This window comes from Macaca nemestrina, chromosome 2 (assembly GCF_043159975.1).
Source record: "Macaca nemestrina isolate mMacNem1 chromosome 2, mMacNem.hap1, whole genome shotgun sequence".
Lineage (NCBI taxonomy): Eukaryota > Metazoa > Chordata > Mammalia > Primates > Cercopithecidae > Macaca > Macaca nemestrina.
This window is the reverse complement of record NC_092126.1, coordinates 1,972,805-1,993,326: the sequence shown is the minus strand read 5'-3', so window position 1 is coordinate 1,993,326 and position 20,522 is coordinate 1,972,805. Positions and strand designations below refer to the sequence as shown.

Sequence of the window (20,522 nt, the reverse complement as noted above, 5' to 3'; positions counted from 1 at the left end):
TTGTTTCTCACCTTCACCAGAGAAAGTGAAAATTCAGTCGCACACTCAGATGAGGGAATCACTATTAATACATGGGAGTGAAGTATGAGAATTAAACATGCAGTTTCTCAGTCAAGCTAAGATGCAAATACAGAACATCTCCATTGTAGAAACTTCGGGTGATGGTGCTGCTGCTCGGAGGGTAAGCTGGTTAGGGCCTGCACTGCTCACTTCCTAGATGACCTCTGTCATGACTGGAATGTCACGAGAAAAAAATACTCCTCACCAGACAGTACATGTTACTCAACACAAGAGAACACAAGTTTATAAAGGCATTTAGTTTATTTTTCAAAAAAATACTTTGCTAGAAGGGTTGAGTACTGTAATTTTACATGATCATAATCTCTAAATAAATTCTTTTTCTGACCCAACAGGTACCAGTTAAGTGAACAGCTTTGTCTAGGTCTGCTTTTGTAACACCCAAATACAATTAGCACTTCTCTGATGGTATTCCCCGGGCCGTCTTAATTATCTATAGGCCAGGCCTAGCACATAACAAAGTATATGCTTTGTAACTGCTGATTAATTCAGTTTCTCAACTAGGCAGAGCAAGTAATCAGTATATCGAATTCATACTACTAATACACTGTCTTGCCTGAAGAGTCTGACCTGCCCAGAACCCCCAGTTATGTCTAGCCCAGGGAAGCAGTAAACTGCAATGCAGAGAAAAGGGGCAGCTAAGATGAGGCTAGTGCTGGCTGAGTCCCAGTTAGGTCTGTTACTGTTCTGTTCCAACTATAAATCCAGAATGACTGTGTTACTCAGATTCAGTGCTATGTAGAAAATAGAATGCAAAGCCAAAAACATAATTTGGGGATGATTGGCAGCACCTTCTTTTCCCTTTCTTAAGAGGCTAAATGAAAGTTGATTAGGATTGAGAGAACGTAACCAAAAGTTGAATCAAATCTATATTCACTGCTATAGATTCAATAAAAGGAAAGACCACTGTAAAGAAGCAACTACAACCTGATAAGTTTGCTGAGGAGAGGACTGGGCCGCTTGTTGAAGGCTCATCAAAAGTAGCACTTCACTTAGCACAAGGCCTGCACTCAACCTCAAAAGCATAAGGTCTAGGCCAGGCATGGTGGCTTATGCCTGTAATCCCAGCACTTTGTGAGGCAGAGGCTGGTGGATCACCTGAGGTCAGGAGTTCGAGACCAGCCTGACCAATATGGCAAAACTCCATCTCTGCTAAAAATACAAAAATTAGCCGAGTCTCTAATAAAAATACAGAAATTACAGGACACACCTGTAGTCCCAGCTATTGGGGAGGCTGAGGCAGGAGAATCGCTTGAGTCTCGGAGGCAGAGGTTGCAGTGAGCCGAGATCGCATCACTGTGCTCCAGCCTGGGCAACAGAGCAAGACTCCATCTCAAAAATTAAAAGCATAAGGTCTGCCCACCTCACGGGCACCCAAACAGTTCAGTGCCAAACTAGTACCAGTGAAGCCACGCCTGCCTCTTTTCACCAACAGTCCAGAGTATATTTCAAAAATATCTTTATTAACCAAGGAAGCAATTACTGCAAACATCAGGACAAAGGACATTCTAATCTAGGACTTGAGTTATAGAGGTTTACACCTAATTACAAGAAGAGAGGGAAAGCAATTATGTGTGCTGAAACCAAGTTTCATCGATGACAAATATTTTAAAATGACTTTTAAAATACTCAACATTGGCCAGGCGCAGTGGCTCACGCCTGTAATCCCAGCACTTTGGGAGGCCCAGGTGGGCAGATCACTTGAAGTCAGGAATTCAAGACCAGCCTGACCAACATGGCGAAACCCTGTCTCTACTAAAAATACAAAAATTGGTGGGGTGCGGTGGCATACACCTGTAATCCCAGCTACTTGGGAGGCTGAGGCAGGAGAATTGCTTGAACCTGGGCAGTGGAGGTTGCAGTGAGCTGAGACCGCGCCACTGCACTCCCGCCTGAGGGACAGCGAGACCCTGACTCAAAAAAACAACAACAACAACAACAACAAACAACATTTAGTCTAAGCCACACCGGGCAGCATGCCTCAAGGTGCCCTATGAAGCATTAGACTGGAAGTGGGCAGCTCACACTCTGGGCACTGGTTTTCTCATAGGAACAACTCTGTGTCTCCTGCATGCCAGGTTCTGTCAGAGGAACTGAAACACCTCCTCACTCTGAAGTACGAGACATTTTGAACTGACAGCCCAGTGACTGGCTGGCTGGCTACTTTGGTATACTGCACCCCCACCAAAAAAAAAAAAAATTAGAGGCAAATGTCTGGTATATGTTTCGAAAAATCTCATGTTTGCATAACTATGTTTGAAAAACTCATGAAGAGATCTTCCTTACCCTAAACTGTCATTTTTCCTAACGCTGACAGAACCCCACCTATAGCAGCATAAAGTGCCTCTACTCTCAGTCTTTTTAACGACTTGAAACACAGTAAGAAACACTGACCTGGTTTGACATTAAGGATTTTTGAGTCTGGAGGACTCAGGAGAGGAAAGTGCTGGGGCTGCTTCCCAGTGTCACCACTGGTGTTTGGGAACCCTGCATGTAAACACGGCCGGACTCAACCCTCAACTGCCGGCAGTCAGCCTTCTCTCAGCCATACCTTAGGGCCAAGTGAAACCAAACATTTTAGCTTTTTCAACACTCCAAACCTACGCAGGCATAAATTCGAGAATCTTCTGCCACTTACTTGGTGTTTTTCTATTCAAACTTCTGAGTTTGAAAAAACAACGTTGGTTGTTTTTCCTCCCGATTCTGAAAGGATCACTGGGTAGGTTTAACATACATCTTTCCATATGTCACGAAAGGCTGGGTTAAAGATGTAAGATGCGTGACGTTAATCCTAACGCAGCTAAGTGTATGGACAAGGGCCTCTTGGGCCTTTCTTCAGAAGATGAGGTTCAATGGAAGGAGAAAAACAACCGTGCTGGTGTCATCAGCACTGGCCACGCAGAAGCCACATGTGCCCTGCATGCTACTGAGGTCACTAAAGGGACCGGAGAAAGAACCTGACACGGTTGCTGTGCTCCCATGGGGCTAAGTTGTCTCTATTACCCTCCCTCTTCTCTCCAGCCACCTGCAAAACATCTAAAGTCAGTCGGCCTTCAGTTTTGAATGTTTAAATTTCAGATACCCTTGAAATAGAAATGCATTTGGTAAACCTTAACTTCTTCCAATTGGGAGGCAACACAGGGAAATGACAACTTAAAAATTACTCCGAGAACAGCTGCATTCTCATTTGTCTGACCACTAGTCTGATGGATGTTAAGATTTTTTTAACAGGTCGAAAACAGAAAAATTCAGGGAATTTCAGCAAAAGCCTTTATGAGATGTACGCCATGTATTATAATTCTTGAAACCACAATTGAAATCTGTCATTGTTACTGGCCTCCAAGGTTGCTGTCTTTTTCTCACACTTCCTCTTCCCAAAGCAGCCACTGTGCTTACAAGTGTGCTTCCAGAAACAGAAGACACCAGTCAGTTTACAACCACTTTCATCTCACCCTTCTAAAGGAATGGACCGCACTCTCTAAGACTCACTTGGAGAAGGAAGGTGGTGAAAGGTGCCGCTGGTAAAGTAAAACAGGACTGGATTTGTCAAAACCACCCCCAGCTACCCTTAATGCCCCAGGGAACACTTACTATTCTCAGCGTATGCTGTATCAAAAACATCTTGCATTGTAGGTTCTGGGAGTAAATCTGAAACCTGTATTCAGTTCACGTCTAACTAAGTTTCAAAAGCTGCACCAAATCTACTAAGCTTTTTTTTTTTAATACTCTTCACTGCATGCTCTGTCTATATGCATGCGTTTGAATAATAAATATTAAATATGGGGGACGCACAGAACCATAAAATTAAAAATGAAACCAAACTGAACATTAAACAATAGCACATGGTAGCTGGAGAAATGAATAAGGGCAAAAAATAAATTTGAGGTAACAATAGTGGCCCAACACCACTGATCTGAAATATCTGTAAAAATTCAACTAAGTGTTTGGAGATTCAAGTAACAAACCATCTGCTCCAACTTGGTCAGACTTCCCAGGGTCCCTGCGGAGTTTCAGTCCATGAGCCGGCACTCACACAGCTCCTTGTAAATCCTCTTCCGCACTCGGGGCATGTCTTCTTGTGAGAACTGGAAAGGCTGCTCTAAGGCGAGGCACTTGCAGTACTGCAAAGGTTCAGAAACACTTCAGTGGCACTTGGAGTTGTGTGCCAGCCCGTTCTGTTTTACTAAACGCAGACCTGACAGTGTCTAAGGCAGAAGTCCCCAACCTTCTTGGCACCAGGGACTGGTTTCGTGTAAGGCAATTTTTCCACCGACTTGGGGGAGAGGGGGTTGGTTTCAGGATGAATTATCAGGCATTAGTTAGATTCTCATAAGGGGCAAACAACCTAGATCCCTCGCGTCTGCAGTTCACAACGGTTCACGCTCCTATGAGAACCTAATGTGGACGGTTGGGGACCCCGCTCTAAGGCAGCATTTTCATGTCTGTTTAAACTGTTGTAAAAACACACTGTTTTAAGCATTTACCCAAATTATAGTCAACTGACCAAGCTAGTGTATGGCTTGGAATCTCCTCTCCCTCCTGACCGAGTACTGTGAAAAGCAGCAACTGATGAAAAGGCCTAAATTCCTCCCAGAGGAGGAATTAGCTGCGAGTGCAGCTAGACCTATCATGGCCCTTAAGTGGGAACTAGAATTTGTTTATAAAACCCCAAACATGCATGAGTTACACAAATGAACCTGTTTTCCAAGATCTTTGCAAATCTCTAAATTCACGCATCATATTCTGTAATTTCCTTCACAAATATAATTTATAACTGAATTTTTTCCATAGCGCTTTTTGACCTCTAAGGAGATGACGGCAGTTTTTCAATGTGGCCCTTATTTAAAATCTAATCACTCTGTGTCAGACCTGCAGATTGCTTGCCAATGGTTTTTTTTTTTAAATTCTGCAAATGCCAAAGGTTATGATATGGACAAATTCAAGTCAGTCTCCAATGTGGCTTACTGATAACCTCCAATGAGACATGGATGATACCCACAGTTCATTCTTGATCCCTGGAAGGTGGTTCTTCCTAATGATAACATCTGAGAATGCAGAAACTACTGCTCCTCAGCAACAAAGGGGAGGTGAGTACTCTGTGGCTTGTACCTAGCATCATATACACACACAGGAACGGCCCTCTCCCCTCTCAACCCCACAAACTCAATTCACACGGTGTAAACTCTGAAAAGCAGTCTTTCTTTACCTGGAGCACAAAGACTCCACAGTCACTGTCATTTTTCTGTTGTGGAATACACTGAGGGGAAAAACAAGACAGTCATTAAAATAAGATCAATTACTCCTCTTCAGATAAGAAAAACTCCTTTATGGAAAAATGTGCAAAGGATAGGAAACTTTTCTCTCTCCAGGACAGCTGGTATATCCTCTGGTATCTCAAGCATCTAATTTTATGGAGGCACCTGGCCACATAAAAAGAGCTATCAGGTGACAACCACAACTTATGAAACAATGTCTTACCTAAATATGAGAAATGGGAAATCAAATGTAAAAACCTATTTTAAAAACATGCATTTGGATACTGGGTTCTGCTATCAATTCACTGACAATGGAGTCAAACTGGAATTGTGGCTGGGAACACAGGCCCGGCCCCTGGACGCCAGGAGGATGAGAACGCCACTGAGCCGTCTTCGCTTTAGATCTCACATCACACGACCCTGTCCTATTCTTTGAAAGAAATTGTGAAGGTAAACAGTATGGTTTTTGTGATGGGGCTTTTTTTTGAGACAGGATCTCATTCTGTCGCCCAGGCTGGAGTGCAGTGGCACAGTCTCAGTCTCCTGAGTTCAAGCAATCCTCCCACCTCAGCTTCCCAAGTAGCTGGGACTACGCCTGGTTAATTTTATTATTTGTAGAGATGAGGTCTCACCATGTTGCCCAGGCTGGTCTTGAACTCCTAGACTTAAGCAATCCGCCCACCTTTGCCTCCCAAAAGTGCTGGGAATACAGGCATGAGCCACTGTGCCCGGCCAACAGTATGTTTTTAAAAGAACTGGTTACTGTATTCTGCCCAAAGCGGGGATACGGAAGATCCTAACTAAATTTAGAATACCTAGATTTTTTAGTTGGGTAATTTCAGGAAATTTACTAGTTCTGGTTTCACCTGGTATACTAGGTTATTCAAAATACAAAACTTAAGCTTAATTTTAAAATTTAGCATTTGGTTCGGTTCAAGGATGAACTAATAAATCTTGTCTCTTTGGGTTTGGGTTAAAGGTTTGTTTCAAGATCCTGCCTATAACATTGTGTCAATGATCCAGACAGACCTGCATTCAAGGACCTGACTCTGTATCAATAGTTCTGATGTCCTTTGGGGAAAATCACACCTGGGCTTCAGTTTTCTCATTTACAAAATAAAGATGATGCTTATCCCTAGATGACCTGCCTACCGCACAGGTTATAAGGATCAAATGGGATCTAATACACAAAAACACTGGAAACAATACAGCCCGCCATCAATGGAAGACACTGGTATTTACGACAGGAATGAGCGGCTGTGCCTGGGCACTCTGCCTCACAGTTCGAATGTCACGGGCCAAACATGGCGCTGCATCCAGACGGTGGTGGGACTGAAGTGCCTGGGCTATCTTCCCCACATGCCTGGCAAGTAGCCCAGTGCACCTTCTCCCCCTCAGTGGATCCAAATAGTCATTTCAGCATTCCTCTGGGTCTATATGGGTCATCTGGAAATAAGAGCCATGATGCAAGAGGCAAGTGCCACCCAAAAAAGTTTTTTTCCCCCCCGGAAGAGCAAACACATCATTAGCAACTGCCTCAGGGAGGAAGTGACTGAAGTGATTTGCTCCCGGGAAGCACTGGGCAACTGAGCAGCGATGATGGATACTAGACTGAAGTTTATTCTCAGCTGCCTCCCTGGAGCCTCCAGGCTCTCCTTGGTATCTCTGTCACCAGTCTTCAAATACTCTTAAAGGCACCCACCCTTAACATAATTCCATCCCCTGGACATGCCTGGGTTTCATTGTTATCACATACTTACCTTCGTAACAGCAGTCTGCCAACCCTGAAGAAATTCAGGTCTATTTTTTTCTCTGGCTTCAGTCAGCAAATACTTTCTTATATTCTGGTTAAAAAGAAACCACAACACAGATGCTGTGTTCCATCAGTTGGTGAAAAATGGAACATGCCCATAGCAGACAGAAGGAAAAGAGGAGGCTGTGGCCCCATAACTGGGCAGAGTATGCATTAAGAAGCTGGAACAAATTTTTTTTTTTAAGAGAGAGGATCTTGCTCCGTCACCCAGGCTGGAGTGCAATGGCGTGATCAGAGCTCACTGCAGCCTTGAACTCTCAGGCTCCAGAGATCCTCCTGCCTCAGCCTTCCAAGTAGCTGGGACTACAGGTGTACACCACTGCTCCTGGCTAAAGCTGGAATTTTATTTCAGACTCTCCATTTCATATTGTTAAGGGGGAGTCAGACCTCCTGTATTCAAGTTTGCACCCAGACTGTGGATGCTGGCTTTGTCTAATCAGAACATTTTATGGGATGGTTATAGCCAGCCCTTCCCAACAGTAAGTCAGCTGCTGCATTTGAAACTTACATACTGGCAAGTCAAAAAGAAAGTCTTTATCATTGCCAGTGCTCCACAGAGGAAAGGAACCCATGGCAGACATCAACAACTAAAACTAAATGAAAAACATTCCAGCCTTAGATATTCTGATACACTCCTTATTTTTGAGGGCTGCAGAAAAGGTTAACATTCAGTTTCTGGAAAGTTATACTAAAATTCATTCTGAATACTGAATATGGTCAAGTCCACTGTTGAAATATCTACCAAGATGAAGCTTGCTGGAGTTTCACAATGTCCCCAGTACTCTCAACCTCTGTGCGTCTCTCTCCACATCAAGAGTGAAGTCAGAGGTTATGTGAATAACGCCCCCCACCCACCCCCTAACAAAAGGGGACCATGGCCAGACACGGCGGTTCACATCTATAATCCCAGCACTTTGGGAGGCTGAGGCGGGTGGATCACACGATGTGAGGTCAGGAGTTCAAGACCAGCCTGGCCAACAAAGCGAAACCCCGTTTCTACTAAAAATACAAAAAGTAGCCAGGCATGGTGGTGCACACCTGTAATCCCAGCTACTCCAGAGGCTGCAACACAAGAATCACTTGAACCCAGGAGGCAGACGTTGCCATGAGCCAAGACTGGGCCACTGCACTCCAGCCTGGGGGACAGAGTGAGACTCTGACTCAAAACAAAACAAAAAAAAAAGGTGGACTAGAAGCCACCTCTTCAGAAGAACACACATGATAAAAGCAAATACTTAATATTTAACCAAGTCTGACCGCATGTTGCTCTTCTCCCTCTAAATAAGTAACTTTAGGTTCTCAGAATAAGCAGTACATGTAAATTTTTTTTTTTTTTTTGAGATGGAGTCTTACTGTGTCACCCAGGCTAGAGTGCAGTGGTGCGATCTCAGCTCCCTGCCACCTCCATCTCCCAGGTTCAAGCGGTTCTCCTGCCTCAGCCTCCCGAGTAGCTGGGACTACAGGCGCATGCCACCATGCCCGGCTAATTTTTGTGTTTTTAATAAGAGACGGGGGTTCACCATGTTGGCCAGGATGGTCTCTATCTCTTGACCTTGTGATCCACCCACCTTGGCCTCCCAAAGTGCTGGGATTACAGGCGTGAGCCACCCTGCCCGGCCAGTATATGTAAATTATTAAGTAAAATACAGGCAAAAAAGATTTGTCCTTAAAAATGGTCACATAGGCCGGGCGCGGTGGCTCAAGCCTGTAATCCCAGCACTTTGGGAGGCCAAGACGGGCGGATCACTAGGTCAGGAGATCGAGACCATCCTGGCTAACACAATGAAACCCCGTCTCTACTAAAAATACAAAAAAAAATTAGCCGGGCGAGGTGGCGGGCGCCTGTAGTCCCAGCTACTCGGGAGGCTGAGGCAGGAGAATGGCGTAAACCCGGGAGGCGGAGCTTGCAGTGAGCTGAGATCCGGCCACTGCACTCCAGCCTGGGCGACAGAGCGAGACTCCGTCTCAAAAAAAAAAAAAAAAAAAAAAAAAAAAAAAAAAAAAAAAAAAAAAGGTCACCTACACTCAAAATGTACTGAGCATCTATAATGGTTCAAGTGCTGGGGACACTAGTGAATAAAGCTCTTCCAGTCTCTGCTGCCATGGAATCTACACATTTATGTAGTGACTGTTTCAAACACTTTTCATCAGTTCTTTGGAGATATCGACCCCTAACTGAGTTAAGCACCACTTCTACAACCCCTACATCCTCTTAAAACAAAAAACAGCTTGACCCCACCTGCCCAGATGACTTGGCTCCAAATTACTTCTAGTTATCACCTAAAAGGAGTCTGTTCTTAGCGTCTTTTTGCAAATATGCAAAATTGTTAGGCCAATTGTAATTGTGCGGAAAAGGTAAGAACTCTGCAGGAAGGCTTGGGCACAAATTCAGAAGATGAATTTTTATTACTGTGCAGAACCAGACGCTAATGATTCAGAATCGACTTGAACCCAACTACATGTTTTACAAACAAAGTCCTGTTTAACCATCATTCACTCCATGAAGGCGAACGTCTGTCTGGTCCTACCTGACTCCTTGCATCAGTGCCTGGCACAGAGCAAGAGGCACAGTAACTAGTTCCTACATGAAACAATTTTCCCAACACCTCTGCTCTCCTCTGCCTGTCAGAATCTGATTCTTAAAGGCACTCATGGCTGCACTTTTGGTCGTATCTTTGCAGGTCTGTCTAGGAAAGAGACAATATAGACAGGCTCTGGCCGGTATGGGAATATGTTGGTTGAGAGAAAGGCAAGGAATTAGGGGAAGGGAACGGGAAAAGACGCTCACACCTGGTATTGTGAGAACTCTGGGCCCAGGAGGCTTCTCCCTTTTGGGGTATTTTTTTCCTGGATTTCTTGGAAATGAAAATGTGATTTTGAAAACTTGATTTTCCTCATAGGTTGCATTAAACTTAATTTTAAAATTAAATGTTAATTAAACAAACAAGAAAATATTCTCCTTGTAAAAAAAACAAAAAATCCCAAAATAAGGCCAAAATATTCTCCTTATAATTAAAAATATTCTAAATAAGGCCAAATCACCTTTAACTATTAGTCTTGCTTTTCCACACTTACCCAAAGGTAATAATCATTGATATCAAAAATGGTAAGATCCTATCTTTTTACTTACAAATATATATATATATATGTGCCTACACATACACCTGCATGTATTTGTATATATACACATACACATGTACTTCTTTCTATAAATGTACTATACCGTATCATTCCACAATTGGCTTTTTAAAGCTCTACGCCTTGGACATCTTTCCATTTGAGGACTTGAAGGTCTAGTATATTCTATTTAACTGCTATGGTCAGTTTAATAGTATGGGTATACTGTACCATAGTGTATTTAGCTATATTCTCTTGCTAGAGCTAAATTTGTGTTGTTTTATTTAGCACTATTATAAATAATGCTGCCATGAACATCCTAGCACATGCCCCATCCTTATCTGCAGATACAAGCATTTTTATGGACTAGATACCAAGAAATGGAACTGATATGCCACAGAATGTGCATCTTTTTAATTTACACTTGGAACTGATGAGAACTGCAGCTGTCCCCAAGCGGCTGTATCAATTTATACACTCCACCAGAAAATACGCAAATGCCTATTTCCTTACATAGACACTTGAATAGCATCACTTTTTCTAACACAATGGGTAAAAAATGTAACTGGTGTAGTTTTCATTTGCATTTCCTTTATTTCTGGTGAGGCTGAACACCTCTCCATGTGTTTTTAAATAGTTATTTGCATTTTTCCTAAAATTTACTAAATTACCCTTTGTCCATTTCTATTAGGTCCTTTTATCCTCCCCTTATTCATCTGTAGGAGTTTCCCATGTATTCTGGATAATTATTTTCTGTTATTTACATCACACATATTTTCTCCAAGTCTGTTGCTTGTCTTTTAACTTTATGATACACAGAAGTTTTAAATTGTGAGGTGGTTAAATTTATCCAGTTGTTCCTCATGTCTTGTCTTTGGCTCCATGTAAGAAGTCCTTCCGCACTCTGCGAACATAATATTCTCCGTATTTCATTCAAATACTTTCACGGTTTTGTACAGATTTCTTTTAAGTACCTAAAGCTTTAGGAGTTTTCATCATAAAGAATTTCCACATTTCTTCCTAGGGCATATTCCTGGGTTATTTATGTTTTGTTTCTTTTAATAAATGGAATCTTATTCCCAGTTACATTTTCTTACTGGTTCGTGATAGTGCAGGAAAATCCGGAAACCTACTCATTTTTCTTGATTTTGTATCCCACCATCTTGTTGAACTGTTTATTAGCTAAACACTAATACTTTGGGTTATAGTTTATTCTACAGGAGTTATTTTGCAGATACAAGCCAATTTTAGCTTTAAGATGATCGAGGAAAAACAATTTCTAACCACATTCAAGATGTAGTTTTAAGGGAAAAACAGAGAAAATCCAAGTGGAGTACCTCAGAGGGGGATCTGGATCCTAGACAGATCCTCTCCTCAGCCAGAGATTCCTCTTCTAGTCCTTTTCTCAGCTACCATTTTAGAGGATTTTCATGACATAAACTGTTCCTATATGGTTTTGACTGCTGCTGTTCTATCTAGAGCTAAGATGCCATTTGGCCAATTATAAAATAAATGAAAAAATAGGCAGTATATTAACTTACCTCTACACAAAACTTAAAATGAATGCCTTGGGAATCATAAAATGAAATAATTCGATTAGAGAGTGTCACAGTAATGAGAGACCAGTGGACTTCCAGGTGAATAGGAATCAACAGAAGGCTCTTTTTAAACAAATCCACCTGATCAAGAAAAGAGAAAGAAATGCAGCCATCACCACAGGCTATCCAAACCACCAAAAAACAGCAGCTTCCATTTGCTGACCTGTGACCTACACAAGGGCAAAAAAGTAGTAAGCAATGAACCAGAATTTGAACCCAGGTCTTACTCTAAGCCCATGCTTGTAACTATTAAGCTGTAACACACAACAATAATACAAAAATAAAGCTATACAATATACAGTTTTCCAGTTCATCTACTAAACCTGTGTGTCAACTGCCTGATATGACTTGGCTCCTTGTTTTTATGCTTACCTCATTTTCTCATGTACATATTTAACCTGGATTCAACTCTTGTTTAGAAAGGAATCATAGTATTAGAAAACAGTATAAGGGGCCAGGCACGGTGGCTCACACCTGCAATCCCAGTACATTGGGAGGCTGAGGCGAAGGACTGCTTGAGCCCAGGAGTTTGAGACCAGCCTGGGCAACATAATGAGACTCTGTCTCTACAAAAAATAAAAAATCAGGCCGGGCTCAGTGGCTCACGCCTGTAAGCCCAGCACTTTGAGAGGCCAATGCGGGCAGATCGTTTGAGCTCAAGAATTTGAGACCAGTCTGGGTGACACGGCGAAACCCTGTATCTACAAAAAATACAAAAACTAGCTGGGTGTGGTGGTGTGCACCAGCAGTCGCAGCTACTTGGTAGGCTAAGGTTGAAAGGATGGCTTGAGCCTGGGAGGCAGAGGTTGCATTGAGCAGAGATTGCGCCACTGCACTCCAGCCTAGGTGACAGAGCCAGACCTTGTCTCGAGAAAAATAAATAAATAAAAATAAAAAATCAGCCAGGTGCGGTGGTGCATGCCTGCAGTCCCAGCTACTTGGGAGGCTGAAGCAGCAGGATCACTTGAGCCCAGGAGGTGGAGGCTGTAGTGAGCCATGATCACACCTCTGCATTCCAGCCTGGGCGACACACAGTGACACCCTGAAACTGCATCTACAGACTCTTTCTACAGATATGGTGTAAGCAGCAGTTAAGATCATAGGCTCTGAAGCAAGTCTGCTCAAGTTCAAATTGTGGCTCTTCCACTTATTGGTCAGATGACTTTGGCAATTTCCTTAGCTTCTTTGCACCTTAATTTCCTCAACTAATAAAATGCATAGAAAATAGTACCTACCTTATGAAGTTTTTAAAAGTAATAAAAGAATATGTGTAAGATGCATAAAACTGTTTAGCCCATTATAAGTAACCAAATATCTTAGTTATTATGATTACTTGCTTGGGTCTCTCAAATGTCAAAATTGAGAAAAACATCCTTGATAATACTTTATGCATCCTTTACAATCATAACACACCTTTATATCGTAATAGATATCCCTTTACAGTCTAGAAATGCTTGCTATTCCACTCGAAATTCCAGTGTAGAGTGGGTGATAAAGTAGTAGGTGCTCCACACACATTTGTAAAAGGGTGAATCAATTTGCCTTCTCAGGTTAGAGTAATTTGGTGATTACTTGGGTTAAAACATTTTAAACTACCTCAAATTCTCCGAAACTAATTTCCCAAGATTTCCTTCTCGCTTTCTGATATTCAAATAGTGTCCTGCTCTAAATGAATCTTCTGTAAGTCTTCATGACCCTGGAGAAAAATCACTTTAGCTTTTCAGTTTCTGCATCAACCTAGGGGAGTGAGGTGGGCAGAAGGAAATAGTGAAAATAATAAACAATGGTCCTCTCCAGATTATAAATTCGGAGTTTTTTTTTTTTAATTCCGAGTATCTAAAACAAGGAATCATATTTAGAATACAGCAATAAATAAAACCAGATTTATATTCTTCTCAAAAAGTAATGTTTCCTACATTGTAAAATAGATTTTTGTATAAAAATTACAAAATACAGAAAAAGATACACTTCACCTATCTTTCCAAATCATTTTTCTTCTTCTAACACATTAACACAGACATACATAGAGCTTTATACAGGCTGAATATCCCTAACCCGAAAACCTGAAATCCTCCAAAATCTGAACTTTCTGAGAGCTGACATGATGCCACAGATTGTCCACAGGGGTGGTTGAGATAGTGACACGTTTGCTTTCTGATGGGTCAATGTACATAAACTGTTGCATATACAAAATTACTAAGAATATTGTAAATTACCTTTGGGCCATGCATCTAAGGTGTATATGAAACATAAGTGAATTTTGTGTTTAGACTTTGGTTCTACCCCCCAAATACCTCATTATATATATACAAATATTACAAAATCTGAAAGAGTCCAAAATCCAAAACACTTCTAGTCCCAAGCATTTTGGATAAGGGATATTTAACCTGTACACATAATTAAGAACAATGTGCATGACAGATTGTATCACTGACCCCAATTATTTGTTGCCCTCCCTGTAAGAAGATTACACAGGCCTGCCCATGCCATGTGACTTCTCTGCCCTCCCAAAGAGAGAAGTGTAGTCCTGTCATGTGATTTGCTTTAATCAAAAGGATGTAATAACCAGAAGTGAAATTATGTCATGATCAAACTGAAACTTTAAGAGCTACCATGTGAGACTGCCACGTCTCAAGAAAGGTGTTGCTCCTTCAGTTTGGGTCCCATTCGCAGAATAAAGAAGAAAAACCATAGGTTCATCTGATTAGATGCAGGAAAAGCATTTGATGAAATTCAGTATTTACTTATAATTAAAAACTCTCAGGAAAATAGGAATAATAGGAAAGCCTACAGCTGACATCATACACAATAGTGAAAAACTGAACGTTTTCCAAGACTGAGAACTAGGGAAAGACGTCTATCTCATTACTTATATTCAACATTGTACCAAGTCTTAGCCAGTGCAGTAAGGCAAGGAAAAAAATGGCATACAGATTGCAAAGAATGAAATAAAACTGTCACTACTTACAGATGTTACGTGTCTATGAAAATTTCACAGAATATACAAAAAAGCTCCTAGAAGCAGTAAATGACTTTGATAAGGTCAGAAGATACAAAGTCAAAATACAGAAATCAACTCTATTTTTATATATAAACAACTAGAAGATAATATTTTTAAAATTCTGTTCATAGCCATTTCAGCAACATGAATACTTAAGGATACATTTAACAAGAATGTATATATAAGATGTATACACTAAAAATTACAAATAATGCTGAGAAAAATTAAAGACCTAAATAAATGCAAAGATATACCATGTTCATAGACTGAAAGGCTTAATATTATTAGATGTCCATTCTCCCCAAACTAATGTATAAACACGATCCCAATCACTCCAGCATGCTTACTAAACAGAGTTTGATAAACTAATTTTAAAGTTTATATGAAAATGCAAAGGACTCAGAACTGCCAAAACAATCTGGAAAAAGGATAAAGCTGGCAGACTCACAGTGATTTTCAGACACACTATGAAGATACACTAATATCGTGTAGTGTTAACATAAAAAATAGGCATAAGTGTAAGAGAACAGAAAATCCAGAAGTAGACCTACACATATATGATCAGTTGACTTTCTATAATGGTGTCAAAGCAATTAAATTGGAAAAGAAAAGTACACTAAGGAAAAAAAAAATCTTGATCCTCCCTACCTCTTTTTTTTTTTTTTTTTTTTTGAGACAAAGTTTTGCTCTTGTTGCCCAGGCTGGAATGGAATGGCACTGTCTCGGCTCACTGCAACCTCCGTCTCCTGGGTTCAAGTGATTCTCCTGCCTCAGCCTCCCAAGCAGCTGATATTACAGGCATGCTCCACACACCTGGCTAATTTTATATTTTTAGTAGACACAGGGTTTCTCCATGTTGGTCAAGTTGGTCTCAAACTCCCGACCTCAGGTGATCTGCCTGCCTCGGCCTCCCAAAGTGCTGGGATTACAGGTGTGAACCACCGTGCCCGACCTACCTCACTTCTCACATACAAAATTCATTGAGATGCATCGGAGATGTAAATGTAAAACTGGAAACTACAACGCTATTGTAAGAAAACACAGGAGGCAAATATATTTTAGACTGGACATAGAAAGCAGCAACTATAATAGAAAAGTATAGTAAATTAGATTTCATCAAAAGACAGTTAAGAAAACAAATAGAGAAGCTGCAGGAGGAGAGAAAACAAAAACAAAGCATAGACCTGACAAATAACTTATATCCAGAACATAAAAACATCTCCTACAACTCAATAATAAAAAGATAATCCAATAAAGGGCAAACAGTATTAACAGAGACTTCACAAAATATGATATACAAGTTTCAGTTTTGCAAGATGAAAAAGTTTTGCAGACTGGTTGCCTAATATTGTGAATATACTTAATACTACTGAACTGTACACTTAAAAATGAGTAAGATACTAAATTTTATGGGTATTTTACATAATTTTAAAAGTACTCAGCTGGGTGCAGTGGCTCATGCCTGTAATCCTAGCACTTCAGGAGGCCAAGGTGGGTGGATCACTTGAGGTCAGGAGTTTGAGACCAGCCTGGACAACATGGTGAAACCTCGTCTCTACTAAAAATACAAAAATGAGCCAGGCATGGTGGCGGGCACCTGTAGTCCCAGCTACTTAGGATGCTGAGGCAGGAGAATCGCTTGAACCCGGGAGGCAGAGGTTGCAGTGAGCCAAGATCGCGCCAGCGCATGCCAGCCTGAGCGACAGAGACTCCGTCTCAAAAAAAAAAAAAAAACTCAGTACAGTCTTTTGTAGGAAGCACTTACAATAATATACGTAACAATATAATTTTTTAAAAGATACAAAAAGGCCAAAGATATAAAAAGCACATGAAAAGGTGCTCAATGTCATTAGTCACCAAGGAAATAAAAATTAAAACCACAATGAGACAATATTACACATAACCATTAAAATGGTAAAATTAAGAAGAGGCTAGCCATGGTAGCTCACATCTGTAATCCCAACACTTTGGGAGGCTGAGGTGGGAGGATACAGTGTTAGCATAAGAACACAGACAAACTGAAAGTTATGTATCATCTTTTGTGAGGTCTCGTTGAGGCCAAGAGTTTGAGACCAGCCTAGTCAACAAAGCAAGACTCTGACTCTATTAAAAAATAACAACAGGGCCGGGCGCAGTGGCTCACGCCTATAATCCCAAACTTTGGGAGGCTGAGGCAAGCGGATCACAAGGTCAGGAGATCGAGACTTTCCTGGCGAACACGGTAAAAACCTGTCTCTACTAAAACTACAAAAAAAAGTAGCTGGGCGTGATGGCGGGTGCCTGTAGTCCCAACTTCTAGAGAGGCTGAGGCAGGAGAATGGCGCGAACCCCCGAGGCGGCGGAGGTTGCAGTGAATGGAGATCGCGCCACCGCACTGCCGCCTGGGCGACAGAGCAAGACTCCGTCTCAAAAAAAAAAAAAAAAAAAAAAAAATTAACAAGAATGATAACACCAAATCTGAGGATATAGAACAAAGGAACTCTCGTATGTAAAATGCTGTATGGATTGTAAAACAGATTATCACTGTGGAAAATGGTTTAAGTTTCTTGAAAAGTTAAATGTGCACTCACCATATGATCTAGCAATTCCACTTCTAAGTATTTAACCAGGAAACTGATAATGTGTATCTACGCACAGACTTATACACAAATGTTATATAGCAGTTTTATTCGTAAGAGCGAAAAATGGGACACAATGCAAATAACCATCAGCCAGCAGATGGATGACAAATGTGATCTATCTATACAATAGACTACTACTCAGCAACTAAAAGAAACACACTATTGACACACGCGGTCACATGGATGAATCTCAAAACCTTTATGCTGAATAAAAGAAACCAAACAAAATTGTATGGGGCATGATTCTACTTATATACTTCTAGAAAATGCAAAGTTGTCTAGAGTGACAAAAAGCAGATTAGTGGTTGCTGGGTTGGGGGCTGGGCAAAGAAAGGCTGTACAAAGGATTATAAGAACTCTTTTGGAGATGACGAAATTGTCCTGTATCTTGATTGTGGTGACAGTTTCACAAGAGTGTGCAATTGTTAAAACTCATCAACTTATACTTTGAATGGATGCAGTTTATTGCACATACATTATACCTCAAAAAAGTTCACCAAAAATAATCACAGAGTGGAGAGGGGAGTGGGTAGAGATAAACATAAAACTAGAATGGCAAAATGTTAATTTTTGAGGTTGGATGACAGATTCATGGGGATTCATGATGCTATTCTAATGATTATTATGTCTAAAATTATCCATAATAAAATTAATGGTATCATTGGGTAGAAGTTTAAAATGCTGGTAGAATTTCTTCTTTTTCATTATGAAAAAACTTAAACCTTTAAAAAATACTTGACAATGTCATTAATACCCATCTATCATGTACTTGGATTAATCAATTCCTTTTTTCAATTTTTATGGGTACTAACAGGTGTTTTATTTATAGGTACATGTGATGATTTGACACAGGCATACAATGTGTAATAATCACATCAGAGGACGTGGGGTCTCTATCACCTCAAGTATTTATCATTGATTTGTACTGGAAACACTCCAATTCCACTCTTTTATTTTTAAATACACAATAAATTATTGTTGATTATAGTCATCGTATTTGCTATCAAACACTAGATCTTATTCATTCTGACTATATTTTTGTACCCACTAACCATCCCCAAATTTTCCCCTGCTCCCCATTACCCTCCCAGACTCTGCTAACCATCATTCTACTAGCTCCATGACTTCAATTGTTTTGTTAGCTCCCACACGAATGAGAACATGTGACATCTTTCTGTGCCTGACTTATTTCACTTAACATAATCTCTTCCAGTTCCATCTATGCCGTAGTAAATGACAGGATTTCATTGTTTTTTAATGGCTGAGTCATATTCTATTACGTATATGGCCCACATTCTCTTCATCCATTGATCTGTTCATGGACAGGTTGATACAGAATCTTGGCTATTGTGAATATTGGCTATTGTGAATAGTGCTACAATAAACACGGGAGTGCAGGTATCTCTTCGACATACTGACTTCCTTTCTTTTGGATCTATACCTAGCAGTGGGATTGCTAGATCATATGGTAGTAGTTCTGTTTTTAGCTTTTTGTGGAACCTCTGTACTGTTCTCCATAGTGGCTGCACTAGTTTACATTCCCACCAACAGGGTACAAGGGTTCCCCTTTCCCTACATCCTCACCAGCATTCGTTTATTGCCTGTCTTCTGATAAAAGCTTTTTTTTTTTTTTTTTTTTTTTTAAGATGAAGTCTCACTCTGTCATCCAGGCTGGAGTGCAATGGCGCGATCTTGGCTCACTGCAACCTCTGCCTCCTGGGTTCAAGAGATTCTCCAGTCTCAGCCTCCAGAGTAGCTGGGATAACAGGCACACGCCACCACACCCAGCTAATTTTTGTATTTTTAGTAGAAATGGGGTTTCACCACATTGGCCAGGATGCTCTCAATCTCTTGACCTCGTGATCTGCCTGCTTTGGCCTCCCAGAGTGCTGGGATTGCAGGCGTGAGCCATCGCAACCAGCCAGTTTTAATAGTTTTCCAGTAGAGTGTAGGTTATTTTCTTCTTTTTTTTTTTGAGACAGAGTCTCGCTCTGTCACCAGGGTGGAATGCAGTGGCGCAATCTCACCTCACTGCAACCTCTGCCTCCCAGGTTCAAGCGATTCTTCTGCCTCAGCCCTGCAAGTAGCTGAGGTGCGCGCCACCATGCCCAGCTAATTTTTGTATTTTTAGTAGAGACGGGGTTTCCCCATGTTGACCAGGATAGTCTCGATCTCCTGACCTTGCAATCTGCCCACCTTGGCCTCCCAAAGTGCTGGCATTACAAGAGTAAGCCACCATGCCTGGCATCTCTTTTTTTTTTTTTTTTAAGAGACAAGGTCTCACTCTGTCAGCCAACCTGGAGTAGAATGGTGCAATCACAGCTCACTGCACCCGCAACCTCACAAGTGAACCTCCTGCCTCAGTCTCTTGGTGGTTGGCACTACAGGCACATGGTACCATGTTCAGCTAATTTTTTCATTTTTTGTGTGTGTACAGAAAGGCTCTCACTATGCTGCTCAGGCTGGCCTCAAACAATCCTCCTGCCTTGGCTTCCCAAATCACTAGGATTATGGGCGTGAGTTATAATTATGGGTATAAACTAATCCAAGTGCTTTGCATCTAGGTTTTTCTAAGTGTAAGACTATAATGTCTGCAAACAAGGATAATTTGAGTTCTTCCATTCCAGTTTAGATGCCCTTTCTTTCTCTTGTCTAATTGCCCTAGCTAGGACTTCCAGTATTGAATAACAGTGGTGAAAGTGGGCATCCTTGTCTTGTTCCAGATGTTTGAGGTAAGGCTATCAGGTTTTCCCCGTTCACTATGTATGATATTACCTGTGGGTTTGTCAGACATGCTTTGTGTTGAAATATGTTCCTTCTCTACAGTTTTTTTATTGTTGAGGTTTTTATGTGTTAAATTGTGAATGTTTTTTCAGCATCAATGGAAATGATCATATGATTTCATCCTTCATTCTGCTAATATGAGCATCACGCTGACTTATGTATGTTGAACCATCCTTGCATCTCTGGGATGGATCCCACTTGATCATGATGATCTTTTTAATGTTGTTGAATTTGATTTGCCAGTATTTGGTTGAG

The 20,522-nt window shown here is 41.1% G+C and overlaps 1 protein-coding gene across 6 annotated transcripts in view; it reads right to left on the bottom strand.

Annotated features, from left to right (window-relative positions):
* Window positions 1-302: 302 nt before the first annotated feature.
* The window catches only part of LOC105470786 (SUMO specific peptidase 5), a 78,517-nt gene continuing 58,297 nt past the window's right edge, over window positions 303-20,522 (bottom strand). For 3 of the 6 annotated variants that reach the window (XM_011723023.3, XM_011723022.3, XM_071090583.1), the window contains exons 7-10: window positions 11,805-11,942; window positions 7,094-7,177; window positions 5,285-5,335; window positions 303-4,199 (exon numbers count right to left, since the gene is read on the bottom strand). In XM_011723023.3, coding sequence (XP_011721325.1) covers window positions 4,089-4,199; window positions 5,285-5,335; window positions 7,094-7,177; window positions 11,805-11,942 — 384 coding nt within the window. In that variant the 3' untranslated portion in view covers window positions 303-4,088. Of the gene's footprint in view, window positions 4,200-5,284; window positions 5,336-7,093; window positions 7,178-11,009; window positions 11,168-11,804; window positions 11,943-20,522 lie in introns of those variants that run through there. The other 3 variants (XM_024789442.2, XM_011723024.3, XM_024789443.2) reach the window with 3 other exon arrangements.